General features: G+C 39.8%; 1 protein-coding gene and 1 long non-coding RNA gene across 14 annotated transcripts in view; one reads left to right on the forward strand and one right to left on the reverse strand.

Annotated features, from left to right (window-relative positions):
- TMTC1 (transmembrane O-mannosyltransferase targeting cadherins 1) overlaps positions 1-25,414 on the forward strand; it is a 290,900-nt gene that overhangs the window by 207,531 nt on the left and 57,955 nt on the right. For all 9 annotated transcript variants that reach the window (XM_063786823.1, XM_016923717.4, XM_009425679.4 and 6 more), the window contains 2 exons: positions 5,896-6,009; positions 21,102-21,245. In XM_063786823.1, coding sequence (XP_063642893.1) covers positions 5,896-6,009; positions 21,102-21,245 — 258 coding nt within the window. The remainder of the gene's footprint in view (positions 1-5,895; positions 6,010-21,101; positions 21,246-25,414) is intronic.
- LOC107967550 (uncharacterized) overlaps positions 21,243-25,414 on the reverse strand; it is a 43,425-nt gene continuing 39,253 nt past the window's right edge. For all 5 annotated transcript variants that reach the window (XR_008538315.1, XR_008538313.1, XR_008538316.1 and 2 more), the window contains one exon: positions 21,243-21,482. This is a non-coding gene — a long non-coding RNA (uncharacterized LOC107967550). The remainder of the gene's footprint in view (positions 21,483-25,414) is intronic.

Raw genomic sequence — 25,414 nt, forward strand, 5'->3', positions numbered from 1 at the left:
ATTACTGTGCTAATCACACAGAGAAAAGGATCAATTTCAATAAATATGCCAGTTGTATTCATTTCTATAATCACAGTTGCCTTCAAAACTTACTGCTACCATGCACTATTTAGTTCTAGATAGAAAAAGTCAGAAATTTTCCTTAATAGAAATTTGATTATTAAAGCCATTACTAATACGCTTACCTGGATTTTGCCAATATGACTAAATTTATGTTGGATACTATCATTTGAAAAATTATATTAAAATCCTAGCAACCTGTCATACATTTTAGTTGCTTTTTAACATTCAAATAAGGAGATTTTATAAACCATAAAGGTATCATAAATGAAAGATAGTGTTAGTATTTCAGCACCCACCCCCGAAAAGAACTATCCACAATCTATACAGGAAATGCCTTTGGCTGTTGTAGAAATGCAATACTGTCACTTATGACTGGACCACTGATCCTCTCTAAGGCTTGGCTCTCTCTTGTGTAAAATGAGAGGAAGACAAAGGGAATGAAATGGTCACCAGGGATCCTTTGGGTCCTCCTATTCTGTGTTGTGCGAGGATTCTGATTCCGTGTACCATAGGAGTGACAAGTTCTCATTAGGCCATAAGGAGGGTGTTTCCTTCTTGGCTACTGGATGCCTCTTAAAAGCAGAGGAAGGGACCCCATTCTAGTACATGAGAAGCATGAGTATTTTCCTTTGTCTGCAGCAAGTTTTGTTCAGAGAACAGGGCAAATGTAGATCTCATCTCATCTCAGCCCCCAAGGAAGCCAGTTCAGAGATGTGGAACCCCGTCATCAAAGTTTAAGTGAGTGAACACAGAAGAGCTCTTTGTAAATGGTAAAGCACAAGATAGATGCTGATCTCTGTTTTTAGCAAAACCTGGAGTTGGCTCCCCTAACAGGTTAATACATTGCCCTTCACTAGATATGCTAAAAAAGAAAAAAAATTAGCATCTGTACATTTAAAAACATACAACCTTCAGGCTATCTTATCAACCTCAGCTGGTTCCAACATTGGGCATTGCTGGTTCTCCTTAGGTATTCTCCATGCAGCCAGAATTTCATCAACACCATTTATGATATTGTTTATCCTTCTTTCAGACAGAAAATAAAATAGAGAAAAAGAAAAAGGAAGCAACCCTCTTTATTCCATGTTCTTTCTTTTTCCTTTTTTTAATTGTATAAAATTAAGGTGTACAACATGTTTTGATATGCATATCCACAGTGAAATGATTACTGCAGGTAAGCAATTTAACATATCCATTATCTTCCATAGTTACCTGTTTTTTCTTTTTTGTATTAATAGTAAGGGCACCTAAAATCTGCTCTCTTTGCAGACTTAAAATATACAATACCATATTCTTAGCTATAGCCCTCTTTTTGTACATGGGATCTCTAGACTTAGTCATCTACATAACTGCAAATTTGTACCCTTGGACCTATATCTCTTCATTTCCTCTCCTTGCCACACCTACTAGCCATTATTCTATTCTCGTTTTCTCTGTGTTCAATTTCATTTATTAAGATTTCACATATAAGTAAGATCATGCAGTATTTTTCTTTCTGCGTCTGGCTTTACTTAGCATAGTGTCCCTCAGGTTCACTCATATTGTTGCAAATGGCAGTATCTCTTTTTTAAGGCTGAATAATGTTTCATTGTATGTATATACCACAAATGATTTATCCATTCATCTGTCCATAGACACTCAGGTTGTTTCCATATCTTGGCTATTGTGAATAAGGGGAAAGCTCCTTGACATTGGCCTTGGCTATGAATTTTTTGATACAACACTAAGAGCGCAGGCAGCAAAATCACAAATACACAAATGGGACTGCATCAAACTAAAAAACTTCCACACAGCAAAGGAAACAAGCAAAAAAGTGAAAAGACAGCCTGTGGATTGGGATGAAATATTTGCAAACTGTATATCCAATAAGGGGTTAATATCCAAAATATGTAAGCAACCCATACAACTAAATTGCAAAACAAACCCCACAACTAATCTGATTCAAAATGAGCAAAGGACCTGAATGACATCTTTGAAAAGAAGACAAGCAAATGGTCAACAGGTGTATGAAAAGGTGCTCAGCATCACTAATCATCAGGGAAACGCAGATCAAAACCATGATGACATATTACCCCACAACTGTTACGACGGCTATTGTCATAAACACAAGAGACAGCTATTGTCATAAACACAAGAGATAACAAGTGTTGGGGTGGATGTGGAGAAAAGGGAACCTTTGTACATTGTTGGTGGGAATGTACGTTGGTCCAGCCATTATGCAAAACAATATGGAGGGTCCTCAAGAAATTAAAAATAGAATTACCATGTGATCCAGCAATCCTTCCTTGGGTATTTACCCAAAGGAAATGAAATCAGTATCTCAAAGAGATATCTGCACTCCCATGTTCACTGTGGTGCGTTTTAAATCTCTGAAGCAGCTGTAAGTGTGGGGTCTGCTGCTTTCAGATGGTCTGTTTCTTTTGGCTGTTCTCTGGCTTCACAGATGCCCATCAGATCCCTCCTCTGGAGAGGTCTTCAAGCTCCCAGCCAGTGGATTTTAGTGGGGCAGTCTTTGCTCAGTTCTCAGGGGCTGTTATTTTAAAAAGCTCAACAAAAGTTGAGGTAGGGGTGGCACCCGTATAAAACGAGGAAGTATGCCTTAACATACTTCCCCAACGGCTTTAACACATTGTATGGAATTCTCCTCTTAATCTGACCTTGAAATTAAAAATTAAATGTAAATATGTAATCTGAGAGAGTTAGTGCATTAAAGTACAACTGCCCAGAAACTAGGTTCTCATCCTGAAGTCCTTCCTCTCTCTCATCAGTTGTCTGCCTGTCTCATTTAATCCAAATAAGTTGCAGGAATTTTTTTCCAAATAGCCTTCAAATCCATCTATCTATATTTTATCATTCCCCCTGCCACCTTCCTTCAGGTGAGGGAACAGAAACTCTAGAGCCAAACTCCTCGGGTCCAAGTCCCATCCCTACCACTTGCTAGCTGCGTGATCTTGTGGACATTGTTTTTGAAGCAGCTACAAAGGATAAAACAATCCCTTCCTGCTCCCACCCCTCCCCGTATCATCTTCAAATTGTTGGTATCACCCCAGGCAGATGGGCCCCAGGGTAGACAAGCATCAGGCAGAAAGTAAACCCTGTAGGCACAGCCACTCAGTGGCATTTGGACAGCCTTATTCTTGCTGCTGGCCCTCCCTCATGATTAAGAGCTTGGGCTTTGGTGATTGATATGGACTGAATGTCTGCATCCCTTCAAATTCATATATTGAAGCTGTAACCTCCAGTTTCACTGTATCTGGATATAGGGCCTGTGAGGAAGTGATGAGGGTTAAATGTGGTCACAAGGGTGAGGCCCTAATCCAGTAGGGGTGGTGCCCGTATAAAACAAGGAAGAGGCACCAGAGCTTTCTCTGTCTGTGTGCACACACCGAGGAATGCCATATGGGTCATAGCTAGAATGTGACCATCTGCGAGGCAGGAAGAGAACCCTCATCAGAAACCGAGTCAGCCATAACTTTGATCTTGAACTTCTAGCCTCCAGAATTGTGAGAAATAAATGTCAATAAATGTCTGTTGTTTAAGCCACCCAGTCTATGGGTTTTGTGTTTTGTTATGGCAGCCTGAGCTGACCAGTACAGTGACCATTTGAACAAGGTTTTTAATGCCTCTGAGAAAAGCCTCATTTTCTTATCTGTAGAATAATTATACCTGCATTTGAAAAAAAAAAAAAAAAACTGGCCCAGGCTTAGTATAGGGAAAGGTTAATTTCCAACAAAACTTATTGGTAGGGAGGCCAGTCTATAGTGATCCTTTTTGTAATGATTTATTTTGGTAGACAATCTCAATTTAAAAAAAAAAAGAAGGAGGAAATCTATAAGTGAATGAATGAATGGAGGAAGGAAAAAACTGAATCGACATGAACATGCAGGGCTATTCTCCAAAGAATCAGCCATCACCTTGTCCTGCCACCTGCCACCTCTGCTTCCTGGATGTCTCCCGAATCCTTCTGTTCCTCCCTATGGCCCCTGCCGAAATTCTGACTATTCTCTTTCTCTCATCTTCTTTCTGCTCCACTCCCATCCCCTCCCTTTCCACTTCCTCCCTTTCCCTCTCCTCTCCTCTCTGAGGTTCCTCAGCAGTCCCCCAGGAGGTCTCCATGCACTGCAGCCAGAAGACTGCTCAGTCCTTCTCTTTTGCTACCCTGTCCCTCACTTCTCTGTTGGAGACTTTGCACTGATTCTCTGCTGCTCTTCAGATAACCCCCTGAGAAGTCTCCAGTGTGACTCACAGGGCCCATTAGACTCTCTCCACACTAAGACTTAGCATGATCCAGCCACTCTGAATTTCTTGCAGTCCCTCAAAAGCCCCATGCTCTGTTTTCTTGGGGTCCTCTGCATAGGACATCCTGCTGCCTCTTCCTCCAGAGGCTAATTTCATTTCTTCTTATCCTTAAAGTCTCAGCTTCACCTTCACTGCCTTCTGGAAGCCTCCTCTTGATCCCATTCTGGGATAAGCGTGCTGTGCTTCCTTGATACCCTGCTCACCTATTGTTACATGTCATCTTGTAATCCCCTCCTCCTACTTCTTCACCCTCATAAACTCCCTGAGGGCTGGGACTCAAACCATATTGTATCCCCAGCACCTGGCACAGTGTGTGGTACTGAAGGGACACTATGTAGATGATAAACAACTGTACCATTTACTTCAGCTTAGAGAAATGCTTGCAAACTGATTTCATCAAATGATCTCACTTCTGGAATTGATCCTTTTTAATGATTCTGCTTGGGCCTGCATTAACTTTTGCCTTTTTTCCACCACTTTCATTCATGCAGATTATGTGAGGGCCTGGCATGTCATAATCAACTCAAATAAGCCTGACTTTATCACCCTCCATTGTTGAGTAACTAAGGGCCTTTCTGAGTCCCCATGTATACTCCTAGATCTGGAATGTGTTTTCCTTTCAACACAGCACCCCCGAGTACTGTGCAATACCAAGGAGGAAGCGATGACCTTGTAGATGGGAGGGGAGCGAGAGTCTTTCACACTAACCAGTTGCATGGGTTTCCACATTGAAGGAAACAAGAATGGCAAGAAAGAATAAAGAGAAAGAAGACAGAGAATAGAGGACACTGCGTGTTACATCTCATGTTTTGTAGAGCAGGTTGTGGTTATGAGCTATTCTCATTTTATGAAAACCATTAAATCTTTTTTTTCCTCTGGTTCTTTATTGTGCACTCAGAGATCACTTAGGGTATTTCATCAAGTCTCCATGAAAAAGAAGGCTGCTCCAGAGACAGATGCAAAAGGAAGAAACGGCCGGCCCAATGCTGTAATTCTCCCTAGAAGGAAAAGCGTTTGTAATTAGCCTCGGCAGGGCCTATCTGTGCAGCAGCCCCAGTGTGGGTGCATCTGCTCCCTGCACCATAAATTAGGAAAGCCAGATTGGCTTGTTAATTGCAAGGTTGTGTGTGTCTCATGTTGTACAATGTGCTCTCAGATATACCATTGGACCCTCCTATGCTCCCAAAAAAAAGCCTCAGGAAGAGCAACAGAGCCTTACCCAGACTCCAGCTGTGTCTCTGGCACAACAAAGGTCCTATGTTTATATGCTAAGGGCATTTTGTTCATACACAGTTAGCATGCTTTTTCAGCTATACATAACACTATACTGCCTCCATTGTTTTCTATAGAAAGCAACGTTTAGTAAATTATATAATTTGTAAATTTTGGAAGCCTTGTTGTAGGCTACAATGCCTTGTTTTAGAATACAATGGACATTTCAGATACAGGTTCATGAAACTGAGTAAAACATAAAGGAATCTGACAATAATATTGTTTGTTAAATAATTCTTTTGAAAAATTTATTCATTTTAGGTCTGGAGTTCAAACTCTGCCCCACAATGCCAAGGTTCACTACAACTATGCCAATTTCCTGAAGGACCAAGGTCGGAACAAGGAAGCGATCTACCACTACAGAACAGCTCTCAAGTAAGCACCACACAGGGAGGGTGTTGGCCTTGGTGCTTTAAAGACCGTTGTTTAGTTCACTTGGCCCTCCCAGTATATGGAGAGGGAGTTTGTTTCTCTTGACAGTAAACTGATCCTTGGAGGTGGGGTAGCTCTTGGACTCTGAGTCTTTTGGCTCAGTGTTCAAGTCTGCTATTAATGCAATAACTCTACCTTGCGTGTAAGTCTTGGGTGTTTTCTTGTGAAACTTTTCATTGCTATATATTACACAATGAACTGACAGTTCAATATATACGTGCAAACAAGAGTTGGTTGTCAAAAACATATTGGTAAGTTCTCATGATATTTATTGCAATGAATTTTAATGGTATGCACATAGAAAGCCCTAGTCATCCCATGCCTGAAACTATTTCCATGAAGACATTTGAGTATAGAAATTAAATGCCCTGAAAGTTGTATTAAATAGAAAAAAAATGATAAGACAATTGATTACCATGTTGGGGATACGTTAATTGTGTGTGTGTGTGTGTGTGTGTGTGTGTGTGTGTGTGTATTAACATTCTCCTTATAGTCTTCCAATGGAAGAGAGAATACTATACATATCCTTAGATATGGCTTCAAGAGAAACTAAAAATTTAAGTTCTGCCTTACTAGCAGCAATCTGCTAGTATCAGAAGCGGAAGTACCCAGCTAGCCAGTCGGAAGTACCCAACCAGCCAGTTATAGTTGCTGGTTGGGTACTTCCACTTCAGGTACTCTTTTGAATTGCAGCTCTGACTTTCAAGATGGTTTTCTGTGAAACACGCCAGATAATACTTGTACTTAACCTTCAACACGTGGAGACATAATAACTAAATATAGCCTGGCAATCTCCAATTGTAGGCAAAATAAAGCAAGGTTAATCCTCTCTTTTATTAAATACTATAATGCTCACAGAAGCCTTTGAAGAGGTTTTCATGCCTCCACAGATTGGTTGCCTACATTTGGTTGAATTTTCTGAAACGGTTTCTCTTTGGGATATGCTTAAAGTACGTCTACCAACCAAATCATGCATTTCACTAAAGTGTCTACTAGGATTGTCTCAAGGCTTATTTTGATAGTGTCATTGTTACATTTACACAAGAATATTGCTTATCAATCAAAATCTTTTAGACTTTAGGACCTGTTACTTAATATTTAATATGGCAAATATGGCAGAAGTTGGTTTTGTTTTTGTGTGTGTGTTTTGGCGGCGGGGGGGGGGGGTTCTGTTTTTTTTGTTTTGTTTTGTTTTGAGATGGAGTCTCGCTCTGTCACCCAGGCTGGAGTGCAGTGGCACGATCTTGGTTCACTGAAACCTCTACCTCTAAGGTTCAAGTGATTCTCCTGCCTCAGCCTCCCAAGTAGCTGGGATTACAGGCATGCACCATCATGGTCGTCTAATTTTTGTATTTTTAGCAGAGACTAGGTTTCACCATGTTGACCAGGCTGGCCTTGAACTCCTGACCTCAAGTGATCCACCCACCTCAGCCTCCCAAAGTGCTGAGATTACAGGCATGAGCCACCACACCTGGCCTAATATGGCAGAAGTTTTAAACCGTAGATATCAAGTTTGCTATCAAATATTTTCCCAAATATTACAAGAAATATAAGTTCCAGAGGAATAATTGTATCAAAGCTTTTTGTTGAAGAAGTTTTATATTACAGAATAGAAGATCATTTTTAAGATTTAATCAAGAATTCTATTCTTTTATTGGAAGACAGTTTCCAAAATGTTCATAATGCTTATCTCTGGTGGGTAAGATTATAGATTGATTTTTTCCTTTATAATTTTTTGTGTGTTCCAGGTGTTCCACAATGAACATCTATTCCTTTTGCAATGAGGAAATGTCATTTTTTAAAAGGCATATTCCTTCAAGGGTACATATAAAGTATACTTGGGCTTTAATAATTAATTAATATTTATCAATTTTAGATGGCATTCTTGAAGGGAGAAAAAGGGCAGTAAGTTTGCCTGAAACTTACATGGTTGGTAGGAAATGTATCAGTATCTTTTTAATTGGTTTTATTATAACAGACTATTTTCTGTCAAGTTCAAAAAGAAAAGTAAGGCAGACCCTCAGGCATAACTTGGAGCAAAGGTATAAATTAAACAAAATTCTCTGGCAGTTGATTTTACAGAATTATAGTAGCTGGTTGGGTACTTCCGTTTCTTTGCTGTGAAACAATACAAATAAATGTTTGCTTCAGCAACTGTGCTTCTGGAAGAAATATGTCCCTTGAGACATGGGGAAAAACAATTAAAGCTATAAATATATTACATATAGTAATTAGTGAAACAGTTTATGCTTTCAGACTAGATTCAAAATACTTCTGGTTAAAAATATCATTTTTGTGTGGATACCTCTGTGGTGAATTTTCAACGGATGTGGGTATTTTTGTTGTTGTTGTTGTTTTTTAAGAAATAGATTGTCACTCTTTGTGTTAGAGGGAAAAGGAAAATACCAGAGCTATTCATCATTTTGATGATTATTTATCCTTGGTAACTGGAAGATTGCCTTTATTTTGATGTTGCTATTTCTTTGTGGAAGTTGCTGAGACAGGGATTCCTCTCCCTCCCAGCTGCTCCACCTCTACTTCAACTTTAGAGTATCTGATGTTTTTCATATTTGCACACAGCAAGAAAGAGAGTGATTAGGGAAATGCAAGGTTAAAGGCGCTATTATCTGAAATCAATTCCAGCAATTATCCATTACTGTTGTAATGACTGAATAGATCTCAAAGGCAATGGTGAAATTAATCATAAGGGCTGTACCTATACCAGTCTCTTTTTGGCTGGCTTACAATGCTAAAAATAGCACTATAATAAGTTAGTAATTATGTATGACATGAATATTCTGCTTCTTTTAAATTTTTTTATTTTTTGAATAATGCAGAAGTCACTGACTTCTCCTTCCTCTTTACATCATTTATAATATTTCTGTAGTAGAAGGGAAATCTCCCCTGGAAAATATTGCATCTAAGGTCACGTATTCAGTTTAAGATTCAAATCATCAAAGAAAAATGTCAAAACCCTTTTCTTAAATCCTCAACAAACATCAAGTGTTAGCTTTGCTTTGCTGTGAGGGGCAGCTCTCACATTTATAACTCCTGCAGTAATAATAAAGCTTGGGATTATCTATGTTGGAGATTCAGAAAAACACTGACAGATCTGCCATAGACCTCCAGAGCTCTCTGACTGTTCGGTTACCCTGGAGAAGGTTTCTAACATTCTACCTTGTGTGATGGGAGTAGAAAGTCCAGAGACCACCCAACAAGTCAGCCCTTCCTACACAAAAACTCCCAAGAAATGCCTCAGCTAATAAGCCCCGAAAGAGAAATAGTGATTCTCCCTGAATAAAGTCAAGATATTGACGTGTACTTGGCCATGTGTGTACTTTGTCAAATACCTTAAAAAGTCAGTTAAAAATGGAGAATCATAAAACAAATTAAGCACACGCTTGAGTATTTTATTTTACCCTGAAATTTCAAATGTACATCCATTCACCAATCTTCTGATGTCAAATCAAATCCTTCTCTTTAAGTAAGAATCTTCTGATTAGAATCTGCAAAAGCACCTCCATAATTCATTGCTATGAGTCTCAGTTTTGATATTTAAAACTGGAATGAAAATTTAAAGAGATTTGCAATGTAATTTGAGTAGACTGAGATTTTTCTGATTTTTCTCCTCCAGTCTTTTACAATTATTTCACTCACATCTAATTCAACAGTGATTTTTTTGAACTTCTTTCCTTTTTGAGCATTTTTAGAGCATTTACTTATTTTCCATAGAAATAATTCCTTTTCATACTTAAATGTTATCACTTTGCAAGACCAGGCTCTTTTCTCCCGGTATAACTAAATTTTGTATTGTGCTTTTAATGCTCCTATACAAAAGAAATCTCCACTCACTATTTAATTGCCTAACACATGGGAAGGGGTAGAACTAAAATCTTTCTGATTAGAATGTTTAATGCATAACATAGAGACTTGTTATGATAATAGTGCCTACTGATATAATTCTTTGTATTCCCTCCCATATGGATCACAGGAACTTTGTAAGGACATCGCATTAGGCTGCAGTACATGTATGTGGAAAAAGAAAGTAATAAAGGATTGAGTACTGAAGAGACACCATATCATTAGAGTCTAAAGAAATCTAACCATGTCTGATTAACCAATGTTTGCTGATGTCTTGAATATATCAGTAAGACTACTTTATTATAATTCCTTTTAATAATGCTGTTTATAAAACCATTTTCTGTCACGTTCAAACAGAAGAAATAAGGCAGACCCTAAGGCACAGCTTGGGGTGAAGTTTGAACATGTTTTAAAAACCAGGAGTCAATGAGTATTTTAAAAAGTCCTTCACACAGCCTATTTTAAGTGAATGTTTAAGATAACTCTCTCATGACTACAGGTGGACTTGGATACCAGCTGCCATGTATTTCTGGGAGAAATTAAAATCTCAATACCATTTGTTAGCCAGGTTTAACAGGTGGAGATGTGTTCTTCAGCTGATATGGTATTTTCATGTATAAAAGCTCAAATATGCTTTCTAATATCACAAGTAGACACGAAATTATTTTTGTTGCTTCTTGTTGATGAAATTACATTCTCACTATATATATGCTGTGTTAATTAAATCTGGCAGTTTTATTCACGAGCTCAGGAAATTAAACATTATTTCATTTAGAAAAAAAAACTGAATTTAAGTCACATTGTGGCCATACTTATGAACTGAATTTCAAAATGAAATCTCCATAATGTATTTTCAGAAAAGTTTCACTTTCTCTGGCTATCTTAGACCACTTTTTCATTTTAAAAACTCTCTTATGCATGGTTCCCCAGAAAACAGAATCCAAGGCAAAGATTTGCAAGCAGGAAGTTTATTAAGGAGCACCCTCGGGAACACCAGGGCAGCAGAAGAAAGGAGATGTTGAGTAGAATGCAGTTCCAACTGAGGCCTCAGCTGATCCCATGGGGAGCTCTGGAACTGGGATGTCCCCTTAGAGGTGTCGTGAATGGAGGCAAGAGATTTACTTTTAAACCCCGCTTTCAACCAATCGCTGCATCCAGGATGGGAGTCTAGCCTTGGGGAGGCAACTCCCTGAGGCTGAGAGCAATTCCCAGAGAGGAGGTGGACTCTGAGCTGCCAGCAGCCAACACCCATAGCAGCCGGGAGAATATGCACTTCAGCCTTGAAGGGGAACTTTACACCAGCTGTGATTTCTTGTATAAGTAAATATGGCAGGTTTAGCAAAATAGGGTTGAGATTTTCTGTTAAAAATGAGAATAGGGATGCTGCCTACCTCATAGGGTTGGAGAATTACAAGATAATTCATATAAAAGACTTAAAGCAATATCCTTAAGCAATGAGGGCAATGACACCCTCAGTAAATATGACTAACACACAGAGAATCTGACCACCTCCTTGCACGTCCACTGTCCCCTCCACCTCTCAGCTAGACCGCAGCAATATGCTCCTAACTGGTGTTGTGGTTTTCACCTTTGCCCTGCTTTCCTTCAGTCTGTTCTCAATATAGCAGCCCCAGGGATCTTCAGTGGGGTGGCCCAGCACTTGTGGAGGTCGAGATGGGTGGATTACATGAGGTCAGGAGTTCAAGACCAGCCCCGCTGGAGCCCCACTCACAGCAATCTGGAGCTCAGAAGGCTCCAGCCACCCCACCTCACTTACAGGGAAAGTGGGAGGCCCTGCAGCAGCCTCCATGCTCGCCCTGCACCACCTGCCCCCTTACTTCCCCTGACCCACCTCCTGCTATTCTTCTTGCTTATTTGGCTCCAGACACACTGGGCTGCAGGCACGTACATGCCAGCCACATCACCTTCCTGTTTCAGGGGTTCTGTGTTCTGTTCTTTCCTCCTAGAACCCTTTCCCCCTTACCTCAATGGCTGCCTCCCTCACACCCTTCAGCACTCCTCATACGTGTCATCGGCTTCTCCATGAGGCCTCCCTGGGCCACCCCACTGAAGACCACAAGCACCACCAGCATCCCCTGTTCCCGCTCTTTGCTTCATTTTTCTCTATTTATCACCCGCCGCTCTACTCACCTATCGTTTTGTTAATTGTGTGTCCCTCCTCTACCCAGTAAACTGCATGAAAGCAGAAATCTTTGTCCTTATCCCCAGCATGAAGGAGAGTGCCAGGAACATGGCACTGAGTAAATATTTGTTGAATGGAACAATGCTACATGTAAACTTCTTTATACTGTGGTTTTTTTGTGTGTTTGTTTTTTGAGACGGAGTCTCACTCCTGTTGCCCAAGCTGGAGTGCAGTGGTGCGATCTCCGCTCACTGTGGCCTCTGCCTCCTGGGTACGAGAGATTCTCTTGCCTCAGCCTCCCAAGTAACTGGGATTACAGGCACCTGCCACCACGCCTGGCTAATTTTGGAATTTTTAGTAGAGGTGGGGTTTCACCATGTTGGCCAGGCTGGTCTTGAACTCCTGACCTCATGTGATCCACCCATCTTGACCTCCCAAAGTGCTGGGGTTACAGGCGTGAGCCACTCCACCCGGCCTTATACTGTGTTTTTAAAGTATGTGAATTACCTAGAATGTTTTAAAAGGTAACTGAGGTATAATGTAAAACCTAAATGTCGTCAATAGCAGAAGATCCTAAATTACTTCTATCTTTTCCTCTTCCTGGGTGCTAGATTGGCAAGGGGTAGACTTGTGATGGATAATTTCATGTCAGCTTGGATGGGCCATGATACCCAGATATTTGGTAAAACATTGTTCTAGATGTTCCTACAAAGGTGCTTCTTGGATGAGATTAACATTTAAATCAGTAGACTTTGAGTAAAGCAGATTATCCTCCAGAATGTGGATGGGCCTCATCCATCCCGTTGAAGGACTTAACAGAAAAAGACAGACTTACCTGGAAGGAGAGGAAATCCTACCCACAGACTGCCTTCTGGATTCTAACTGCAGCTCCTCCCTGAGTCCCCAGCCTGCCGCCTACCCTGCAGATTTTGGACTTGCCAGCCCCCACAATCATGAGAGCCAGTTCCTTAGGATAAGTGTCTCCCTAAATGTAAATATACACATCCTGTTGCTTCTGTTTCTCTGGAGAACCCTGATTAATTCAGATTTTCCTCTTTTACTACCCTGCTCATTTTTCACGCCTAAGGCTGATCTCTTCTTTTCTGCTTAAGGTTCCATAATTTCCAGTTTCTCAGAGCTTATTTATAATCCTCTGTTTAAATCCTTTGCTTCCTCCCCTTCACCTGGCACTTTCCCATTAATATTTAAATATTCTCTAGTTGCTCCTACCGTCAAACAAACAAACAAACGAACCGAGCCTGTCTGTATCTCTTGTTTTCCTCCTCCTGCCATTCATCTGTGTGCTTCCTTATCTCCTTCCTACCTTTTAAGTGTCAAAATTTCCCAGAAAGTTGCAATGGCTTCCTTATTTTCTCTCATTACTCAACTACATTCTGGCATCAGCTCCCTCCCCACATGTGAAACTGCTCTCCCCAAGTCACCAGCTACCTCCATGCAGATAATTCCAGTGGACCATGCTTGGGCATCAAATTACCTAACTCTCCGCAGCATTTGACTTTGTTGACCACTCCCTCCTCCTTAAAGTAATTCTTTTTTAGCATCTGTGACACCATGCTCTCTTGCTTTTTCTGCTCCTTCTTTAGATTGTCCTGCCTCCACCAACCCTTAATGGAAGAGTTCTCAGGACCCTCTCCTCCTTCCCTACATCTTGTTCTCTTCTCAATCTTTGCTTTTTAAGGGGTTCCTTCAGTCCCAAAGGCTTGTTAGCATCTGTGTATATGCTGGTTGACCCTCAAATCTATGACTCTACCATTATCTTTCCCCTGATGATCAGAGCCATCTACCCAGCTGGACATTTTCACAAATTGCCCTCTGCACCTCAAACTTGACTGGTCATCTTCTCCCCAAAACTTGCTCCTTGTCCTTTATTTTCCTCCTTTCCATTCTCTGCTTCAGCCAGAATAAAATCCTTTCAGTTTCTCAAGTTCTGTTTGGTTTTGCTTTCTCTCCTTGGAACCCTTTCCTTCCTCTTCCTGCTCTTACCCCTCCCTCGCACTCCCAGTCCCCTTTATTGCTGCCCCTCCCAGTAAAGCATCGTCTCTCCTGGAAAAACCTTGGTGAATGTCTCAGGCGCCTCTCATTTGCCCTCCTCCTGTATGCTCCTGTCAGCTCCAGCTCAGCTTTACTGCTCTGTCTGCTCTCCTCACAGTGCATTAGAGTCCGTTGGTTTTCCTGTTTCTCTTCTACCACAGGGCGCTCTTGAGGGCAAGGACAGCTTTCTCTTTAATGCTGTGTGCCCTTAGCAAACGGTCTGGCACATTGTACGTGCTTTATACATGCTTGTGAAAACAAAGTCTGGACGAACATAATGCATAAAATCTCGATCACAGGGCTCTTAGAGTCAGAGGACAACTCCATAAGGACAAACAGTGTTTCTCAATGGCAGAGCTCTTGATATTTTGCAGAACAACTTTTCTTTGTGCAGAACTGTCCTATGCATTGCAAGATGTTTCACACCCCTAGCTCCTGCCCATTATATATCAGGAGTAATATCCAGTTCCTGCAGTGGGTATTCGAAATGTACCCACTCTCCTCCCCACTCCTCATGATCTCCTTACTTGGCAGTTATTAATTAGGAATATGAACATCCTTTTCCTGCCCACCATTGTCTCTTCTCTGAGATAATCCATCAACCAGAATGCACTCATGCTAGGAAGTGTTAGTGCAACAAGGATCCCAGGTGCACACTGATCTGTCACACAGAAACCACACAGGATTTTGAATGTCCTTATAACCTTGGATATAGCTTTTTCAATTACACGTGTCTGGAATTCCATTTGGTCTTGAGCATATTGGAAAAACTTGGAGAAAATTGCTCTGGTGCCTCTGGGGATCATTTGCTTCAGATGATGAAGGATTGACAGGCTTTGGAGGGAGTGCTGGACAAAGAACATTCCTACATTCTTAAAATGGAGAGGGTTACTTGCCCTTCACATCTGAGAACTCTCAGTATAGGAGAAACAGATGGACACAGAATGACTTGAGTGTTCACTAGGTTAGTGATGAAGAAATAATGGGTGTAATTTTGACTGATGGGAGCAAGTTGAAAGCTATCAGCAACAGTGAAGAGTGTGATTTTTCAGAGGATGAAAAATCCATGTGAGGAAGGAGAACTGGCTGCTTCAGCCTGGCATGGGTTCATTAGGGCTACAGAGGGAGCCAGTCAAACCACCCAGAGCTCCTGCAGCTGACCCCAAAATAGTAAATGTATGTAGTGTAACAGGTGTGGTGATGGATATTTTTATACCCACCATCTCATTTGTTCATGTAGAAGCCCATTTATTCACAGAGAAGGTCAATATGTTATTAAGCTTACGTTTTTAAAGAAAGCCACTAAAGCACAGACATGAATTCAAACTCACATAGCTGGAATGCCTCTCATGGCTTCTGACTCCAAATCCAGTTATTTTTCCACTCCACCAAAGCAGTTTCCTATCTATTCTGCCACAAAAACCAAAGTTCACCCCAAGCCTCTGAGAAAGGTTAATATGTTCACCATTTCTATTTAAAGGAATAGAGAAATACTTAATTCAGTAAACTTCCCAACCCCTAGCAGTAAATTCTCAGGAATCAGGTTCAGCCATTTAAAATGATTCATTTCCTAAGGGCACTCAAGAGCCATGGCTTTACTCTGCATATTCTTGGAAAATTGACTGGGAGGAGCCCTTCTACATCACTGTTGGAGGTCATCCATTGTGCAAGGTCAGATAATTTAGCTGGCCCCTCTTGAAGAGTGCGTCACATTTCCCTGAATTGCAGTTGAGGCTTTTTCCCAAGGCTATCTGTAATGGATCAGAAGGAGTATGGTGCAAGATGAAAGTGGTAAAACTTATTTGCTAGGTGTTAATGGCAATTTCAAACAATTAAACAAGCAGACTAATAAAATGATCAGTTTTACTCAAGTGCAATTTAGTCACATGATGACTTAAATTTCATAACATGAAGGAATCATGCACTTAAAATATGCCACAGACTAATATGGTTGGAAATAATGCTGTTACCTCCTGAAATGAAGTTTATTTTGTATATTTTTCAGTCCAGTGGAATTCTGGTTTTATGGTGGAATGTTTTTCTCAGTCATGTTTTTCTTTTGGACTCTTATTTTCTCAACAGGAAATAGAAAATAAACATCTGACCTTAGCATGGTTAACCTCAAATAAATTAATGTGTGGTATGAAAATCGGACAAATATACACACCCTGAAAATAAATCAGGGTGTGTATTCTCCGAAAGGAAATTGCAAACTAGAGCACATCATTCAATATTATTTGAACAATGAAATGCCATATACGGCACTCAGATAATGAAAAGTAAACAGCATTCTTAACTCTGGAACAGATTGTACAAAATTTAAAGTAAATAACTGACATAAAATTCAAAACTTGATTTTATTCACATACAGCTTATGTCTATGGATCTTTAGTGGAGGTTAAAGCTGAAGAAGGGTAAATCAGAAAGCACGTATGTAAATCTTACACACTTACTGAGTGTTGTTAATCCCAAATAGCTTTCCATAGTACTGTGCTTTTCAGAGACACCATGATTATTTTGTATGACGGAAGACAAATTTTTGCAGTGAAGATTCTGAGTAGCCAAACTTTCTGGGTATTGAGTTTATTTCACTTCTGCCACTGAGAACTAGTTCCTATAAGAGCATAGTTGAATGATTTAGCCAAAGAAACAACAAGATGAAAAGAATTATTCCAAATGGAAGCTCTAATTTATTTGCTGAACGTTGAATGACGAATGAAGTTTAAAAACAGATTTACAGGGGCCGGCTGCCTTCTTAACATTTAAGAACACAAGTGCTTCTGAGATGTCTTTTTTTTTTCTTTAAAAGATGGGGTTTCACTGTCTCCTGGGCTGGAGTGCAATGATACCATCATAGTGTCCTGCAGCCTCAAACTCCTAGGCTCAAGTGACTGAGATGTCTTTTTTTATAATCTATTATTTACTTAATTTCTCCCAGTTTCCCTTTCCTCAACTGTAAAATAAATAGTACAATAGTTCTACTTAAGCAGTTTTGAAGGGTAAATGAGACAATGCCTGAGACAGCACTTTAAAAATGTAAAGTACCATTTACGCATCCTAGGTCCTCTGGAACTCATTTTCTTTTGTTCCCGCCTTCTATTTTTTGCTTAGACAAGTGTTCCTTCCCAGGGACTTTCTCCTATTAACATGCTGACATTCGTTCTTCAGAGATAAGATGAGAGGAATGATGCCCTTGACTGCCTACTCTATTAATTCTACTTAAGGAAATGTCACTAGCTAAAAATTAAGAACCCCTAAAATGCTTAAATGGATATTGTTTATCCAGTAACTAAAGTACCCAATACTTGAACACAAATTTTTCTTCAGCTCATAGAACCACATCTCTATATGTATGTGTTTTGTTATTTTTTTTAATCTTTATTTTTATTTTTTTTGTAGAGACAGGATTTCGCCATGTTGCCCAGGCTGGTCTCAAACTGCCGAGTTCAAGCGATCTGCCAGCCTTGACCTCCCAAAGCGCTGGGATTACAGGCATGAGCCACCTCACCCGGCCCCATACATTTCTTTTTTAATGAGGAAATAATAAGCTTATTTGTACCCCAGAACAATTGGACAATATAACTCATTTTCTCTATAATAAATTTTAAAAATGAAATTCATCAAAATAATAATAAATAGCAAAAGAATCTTCATAAACAATTCAAATGTTGAAGAATACTGTGAGAAAGAAAATCCAGTGAGTGCTCTTACAAACAGGCCTGAAAAATCACCACTGCTCCAGTTCAGCAAATCTTTTGTTGAGGTTTTCTGGATGGGGAAGGGAATAACCACTATCAGGACATTTGTAAAACATACCTGTAGAAGGCAAAGTCAAGATGGACTTAATTTATTCCGACAATTGATGTAGCAACATAGACATCTCTTAAATTATTCATCTTTCCAATAGAAAATTTCCTTCCTGGAGAGATCAGGATTGAATTAGGCCTAAGCTAATTCAAACGCAAATTTATTTAAAAAGTAAACACACAAAATAAATTTTGTCCTTGCACAGGTCTGCTGTATAGTGTGTGTTTTAAGAAAATATTTACATCTGTATTTTTCTTTTTTTTAGATATTTTTCCTGACCTGGTTGTTAAGAATCCCTTTCATGAAATTCAGCTTGGTTTCATAAATAATGCAAAGCTTGCTTGTGATTAGGTGAGCCTCCTCAGATACCCAGAGAGAGAAAGGATATTGCTAGCAGGCCCTTAGTATTGCCGGGAATAAGCAATAGCTACACATTTTCCAGGTGGAGGGCTTTGCTTGGTTATAGAATCAGCGCGTCCCTGTAAATATCAGCAATCTCCTTCCTTGAGGAGTTGGGGATCTTTGCCAACATAGAGCCTCTTCCCTGACTATAATTGGTCCCTCCTCCTGAGCATCACGTTTCTGCAGCTCCAAGTTGGTTCTTAGAGCACAAGGCATAGTAAAGGCCTTTTCTCTTATAGCGCTTCTGTTTCTCTTTACTTCTCTTCTTACTATTCGCTTTTGTTTTTAAGAGTTCAGGGTGGACTTGAATTCTGTTTCTGATTTGAAGGAAACAAAAGAGAAAGAGAAAGCCATTTCTGTAGTCAGTGACCTTTGAAATACATGGCTGTTCATTTACATGGCAGTGGGGTCATGAGTGAATATAAAATTCAGGAAGTTGGGCTTAAAACTTGCCGGAGATGACCGGCTGCTTACAGAGCAAACAGGCACCTTACATGGGTGAGCCCATGGTGGAAGGTCTTATTGAATTTAGCCTGTCCTTTCCTTTAGTGTTTTCACCTCAGAAGTTCATTTCAAGGGCTCAGAGCCTTAAATAAATAAGAAAAAGAGAACGTCTTAAGAAATTATCTCCTCTACGAAAAAGGAAGACACATGTCCCAGATAAGCTTTCTGTTACTGCTTGTTGTAAAGGAAATAAGGAATATGGAAATTGGCTTCATCATGTGCATGGGACAACCCTTAAATCTTCTGATGGGTACAGTGCTTTGCTGAACATACAAAGCAAACAAAAGCCAAAGCTTCTTTAGAAGAATTCGAGTCCTGGCTGTGATGTGCTCTGCAACCACTTCCAAAGTAATTCTTAGACACAAGCTTTGCGGGACACTTTCCTGGGCATCGAGTGAAGGGACAGGTACAGAAACATATTTTGCCCTCATCATAGCCTCATATCTTCTAAAGGCATCTCAGAGAGAGCACCAAGCACTTGTCTCCCAGGAACTGAAGTTGGATGTAATGGGGCCAGTATCAGAGACCCTTAAGTTGTCTATGCTAATTAAAAGCGATCAGAGAGAAGCAAACAACAGCGCGTGTGCTGGCTCAGTGTGCTTTCTGCCAGACTTCTCTAAAGATCTCTCTCCTAACAGCCTCCAAAGCTTCTGTGAATAATTAGGGCTTTCAGGCTTTGGGAGGATGTAATATTCATTTGAATTGATTCTAGCCCTTGTCAGTCAAGAAGAACATTACAGAGTGCCTTCCTGGAAATATTAGTTCTGAGGGATGTTTATAGCTGTTCTGTAAGGGAGTAGGGAAGGGTCAAATAAACTTAAGAGACTCTGGGTAGAGCAAAGATTAAAAAGCTGTGCAAATTGTCTTCCCTGTCCTTTTAATAGAAACCTCTTCTGTCCCAGAATTAAACTGATCTTCTTAGAAGGTACGGAACAGGGGGCAAGCATGGCATTTTATGGTCAAGGGGCTTGACAAGTACAGATCCCGTTTTTATTACTTGGGCGCTATCTTGGCATTTCTACATTAAAAGCCAGCTCTACCGGCTTATTCAAAGTACTCTGGGTGACAGAGATGGAACAAACCTACCAGACTGCTAACTATGTCCACTCTGAATATATCAAAAACAAATTATGGAGCTGTGTGGATTTGGCTTCTGTATAGTTTTGAGTTTAGGAAATAAATTGGTTCCTTTCTTACCTTAATCAGTATAAATTTGATATACCGATGTCCACCTCATCCTCTTTTACATTTGCTTTTGAACATTAGGAATGCTATTTTTGATTTCATCATACCTTTGGGTTTTTTTGTCTTTAAGTGTTCTAAGTTCTTAGTATTTTCTGTCTGAGACTGTACTAGGACAGGTGGAACCAAATTGCAGTAGGAGGGGGGAAATGAGATAAAATGGAAAAAAGAGAAGAGTAGGCATTTTGCAGATTAAGTTTATTTTTATGGGGTGACATTATATATCATCCTTTCTCAGTCATTGCAGTCTTACCAATGCTCTAATCCAAAGATGTTTATGGGCCAGGTGTGGTGACTCACGCCTGTAATCCCAGCACTTTGGGAGGCTGAGCCAGGTGGATCACCTGAGGTCAGGGGTTCGAGACCGGCCTGGCCAACATGGCGAAACCCAGTCTCTACTAAAAATATAAAAATTAACTGGGCATGGTGGCGGACGCCTGTAATTCCAGCTACTTGGGAGGCTGAGGAAGGAAAATCGCTTGAACCTGGGAGGCGGGGGTTGCAGTGAGCCAAGATCGTGCCACTGCACTCCAGCCTGGGCAACAAGAGCAAAACTCCATTTTTTTGTTTTTGTTTTTGTTTCAAAGATGTTTATGAAGATTCCTCCTCAAAGGATCGCTCGGCATCTGGTGTAAATAGTGGACCCTGCACAGGCAGCTGGTCAGAGGCCCCACCAGGCCACAAACTCAGGCTAGAAACTTAGCACCTGAGGCAAGGAGGATTTTCTATCACAAGAAGTGGAAAGTAATCTTATTAAATGTCTTTAACCGTGGTAGATCCACATACTATTTATTCTTGTACTATTTAAGAATTATTTAATTATAAATATGTGCATCCCTGCCCTAATTATATACTTTCAGCTGCAAAAGTCATTGATCAGTAAGATTGGACACAAACCATTCAAGTACAAGAATAATTCAGTGTTTCATTTTGGCTGTTCATACTTGGGGGAAAAAGAGCAAGCAAATTGTGCCCAACTTAGAAGTTTTTGAACCATCACAGCTTAATATTTCTAACTTTTCAGGTTGTATCCTCGCCATGCAAGTGCGCTGAACAACCTTGGAACACTGACGAGAGACACAGCAGAGGCAAAGATGTACTATCAGAGGGCTCTCCAGCTCCATCCACAGCATAACCGGGCTCTTTTCAATCTGGGGAATCTCCTCAAGTAAGTGGGACGTTTACCATCGATCAGGTGGCCTTGCGATTCCAAGAAACTCTTTCCTTCTCAACACTCATTTGATTGTGCTGCACTTGCCTCTCTCTGGAGCTGAATAATTAGGGTTTTCAGACTTTGGGAGGGTGTAACATGCATCTCAATTTCTTTTCCTTATCAGTCAAAAGCTGTACTTCCCAGAGTGTCTTTCTGGAAATAGTAGTTCTGGAAGATTTTCATAGATTGTCTCTAAAGAAGTAAGAATGGAAAAGTGGTACATGGTCAGATAAATTGAGAACATGCTGAGCTAAGCAGATTGTTTATTTATGGCAAGAAGCTTTAATATGCTAATATTCTTTGTGAATCTTCAAGAAGGGACTGTGGGATAGTCACTTTTGTCTTTTCTTTGTGTGTGTGTGGAGGGAAGGCATTTCCAAAGACAAATATTCCATAATATACTTTGGGAAAAGCAGCATTCTCTGAAGGTATAGACAAATGGTTAACCATACTTCTACCCAGTTTGTGTTGTAGGTGAGAAATAAAGTGATGCTTGCGGGAATTAGTAGTCGGAATTAGTAGTGATGACTTTGGTGCTTAAGAATAATTCTCAGACATAACCTCTAGTGTTTGCTTTTTACTTGCTGCCCTGATAAAGGTTGATAGTGTGATTAAAGTTACTGAAGACTACAGTAAAGGGTGCTTTTGCATCTTGTGTGTTTATTAATATAGTCTAAGCATGTTGGTGATGGTCCAGACAATGATAGTAGTAACGGTGGTGGTAGTTATGGAATTTAGCTTCTAAACTTAAAAAAAAAAGGTTAACAAATATCAGAAATGGAAATTTAAAAGGTAAAAATGACCGGAATTGGAGAGTAATAATATGTGTATCTGTGCTTGTCAGAATGCTGACAATCCACATGGTTGCTGTTGGTGGGAGTGTAAGTTAGTTCAACCATTGTGGAAGACAGTGTGGTGATTCCTCAAGGATCTGGAACCAGAAATACCATTTGACCCAGCAGTCCCATTACTGGGTATATACCCAAAGGATTACAAATCATTCTACTGTAAAGACACATGCACACATATGTTTATTGCAGCACTATTCACAATAGCAAAGACTTGGAACCAACCCAAATGCCCATCAGTGATAGACTGGATAAAGAAAATGTGGCACATATACACCATGGAATACTATGCAGCCATAAAAAAAAGGATGAGTTCATGTCCTTTGCAGGGACATGGATGAAGCTGGAAACCATCATTCTCAGCAAACTAACACAGGGACAGAAAACCAAACACCACACGTTCTCACTCATAATTGGGAGTTGAACAATGAGAACACATGGACACAGGGAGGGGAACATCACACACTGGGGCCTGTCGGAGGGTAGGGGGCAAGAGGAGGGATAGCATTAGGAGAAATACCTAATGTAGATGACGGGTTGATGGGTGCAGCAAACCACCATGACACATGTATAACTATGTAACAAACCTGCATGTTCTGCACAAGTATCCCAGAACTTAAGTATAATTTTTAAAAAATAAAAAATTAAAAAAAAAAAATTACCAGGCCTGGTGACTTGTGCCTGTAATCCTGGCTGCTTGGGAGGCTGAGGCACAAGAATCACTTGGGCCTGAGATGCAGAGGTTGCAGTGAGCTGAGATCATGCCACTGTACTCTAGCCTGGGTGACAGAGTGAGACTCTGTCTCAAAAAAAAAAAAAAAAGGATGTTGGAACTGAATCCTAAACCCTTTATAGATTGTGAAGCAGTGAAATATAAAATCAATTGATGTAAAATTTTTCTTGAATAAATTTTAGAGCTGATAAATTGGCAACATTTGGATCCTAGTATACTGAAACATAGGTCTTACATTGGATTCCTTTCTGTATGACTAATAAGTTGGTCCTATATGGGATAAGAGGAGCCTCTGAAAGACTGAGGAGAATATAGACTAGAAAATAAAACACATTCAGTGTGCTTCTTTATATGTATATTTTATTTCATGTATATATTTGAGACAGAGTCTTGCTCATTCACCCAGGCTAGAGTTCAGTGGTGTTATTATGGCTCGCTGCAACCTCTGCCTCCCAGACTCAAGTAGGTGGGACTATAGGCATGCCCCCCCATGGCTGGCTAAGCTTTTCGTATTTTTTGTAGAAGTGGGGTTTTGCCATGTCACCCAGGCCAGTCTCAAACTCCTGGGCTAAAACAATCCATCTGCCTCAGCCTCCCAAAGTACCGGGATTATAGGCATGAGACACTGTGTCTGGCCTGCTTCTTTGCATATGTATAGCACAATATAGGTTTTAATTATCGTTAAGTCTACAATTTGTAATTTTCTTTGACCCACCTTAATACACTGCTCTGCTTTTTCTTACTTTTAGTCTTGCTAAAGACTCGCTAATGTCTTGCTAAAAGTAAGAACATTCAACAGTCCTTTTCCATGCCCAAATCCCTACTAACAGTGATATTAAAACTAATTGTGTATTAAAAAAAAAACAAGAAAGGAAAAACAACTGATAATGAAGACAAGTGTACAACTGTGGTGGAAAAAATATTTTAGTTCTAAGAGGCTCTTTTTAAAAATAGCAAATCAAACAGTGTGACAAAAATTAGATCTAGTTATTGTAGATAGCTAGATACAGATCATTATCATGTTATTTCACTCTGCTACTTTTATGAGCACGTATTTCTTTATGTGAAGTTCTAAGGATTTGTGTTTTAATAAGTCATTGTTGCATCTGTATATGTCCTCCTTAAGAGCCCAAATAACGTACTGGTTATGTAAAATCCTGTAAATGTCTTTTGGGGTACCTGGATTATATAGCGCTACATTCAAAAATCATATAGGTGAGTATTTTATCCATAGAAGCCAAATATAAAGGCTTGGCTACAAGATGGCGTTTCTTGTTAGGAATGCTATTCTACAGTTATGATCATAATATGGTGCTGAATTTGGCTCTAATTGAAAATAATGGCAGATATTCTTATAAGTTTCATTTTGCTAAGACCTGAGCAAAAGATGGATGCTCTAACTTTCCTTTTTCGATTTTCATCTTATCACTGCTAACATCTTAAATTAGTACATGTGAGTTAAAAATGCATTTTGGAACTTGGCAATGGCTACTTTTCACAGTAAGAGGAGTTATCGGGTAACCAACACAGGATTTTTTACCCCCTCTCTTTTTCAGTAAAAATCAATTCTTGATGATGATCCAAATCAACAACAATGCTTTACATTTGTATAAGACTTTACTGTTTCCTGAGTGCCTTTTTTTTCATGATGCCCTTCCAATGAGTCTTTACAGTGAATAGGAAAGAAGAGAAAACAAGCTCCTGAGAAGTTAACAGAGGTCCAAACAAGTTACCCTTGTTTACCTCCTCTTGCCTGTTACACCATAGAGCCAAGTGGTTGTATCTCAGCATAGGTCAGTCATAGAATTCAGTAGATTAAAATAATGATAAGAGCTAACTCTGAAAAGCTTTCCAGTTTACAGATAAGTTTCTTTTAATATTCATTATTTAATCTTTAAAATGATCTATTAGGAGATATATTGCCTTCCTCATCCCCATTTTACCGGTGAGGAAACCAAAGTTCAGAGGTTTTATGTGACCTTCGCTCAGGCCATGGCAGAGCCAGGATTGAATCCCTACCCTTGAACTCCTTTTCCTGTTCACTTTCCATTACCCACGTGCCCAAATAGCTTTCCAATCCAAACATTACATAATATTAGACTGTTTAATGGCATGCAATTGCCTTTTGGGAGAAAGGACCACCCTGCATCTCTCTTAAAGAAACAGCAAATTTGATTTCCATCACCCCGAAGTTATGTTGCTAAGTAACAGAGAGAGGTGACCCAGAAAATAGCACTTAGATAACTGAGCTTTATTTCTGCTTACCTTAATACATTTCTGAGCCATAGCAATGGGTCAAAGGCAAGAAGAGGATAAAAACACTTTCAATTTGATTTGACTTAATCTGTTTTACTATTTATTCACTTTAAGATGTACACAATATTGATTTCTCCATTGAGTTAACTTTTGAGTTATTGAGTTAACTTTAAAAAATTGTATCCTTCTTTATAACCTGGAACTTAATGCTCATTCTGAGAATCCAAGTTATCTCTTTAGATGTGAACAGTTTATATTTGATAATCCCTGAGAGGAAGCACTACCAT

The sequence above is a fragment of the Pan troglodytes genome, chromosome 10 (assembly GCF_028858775.2).
Source record: "Pan troglodytes isolate AG18354 chromosome 10, NHGRI_mPanTro3-v2.0_pri, whole genome shotgun sequence".
NCBI lineage: Eukaryota > Metazoa > Chordata > Mammalia > Primates > Hominidae > Pan > Pan troglodytes.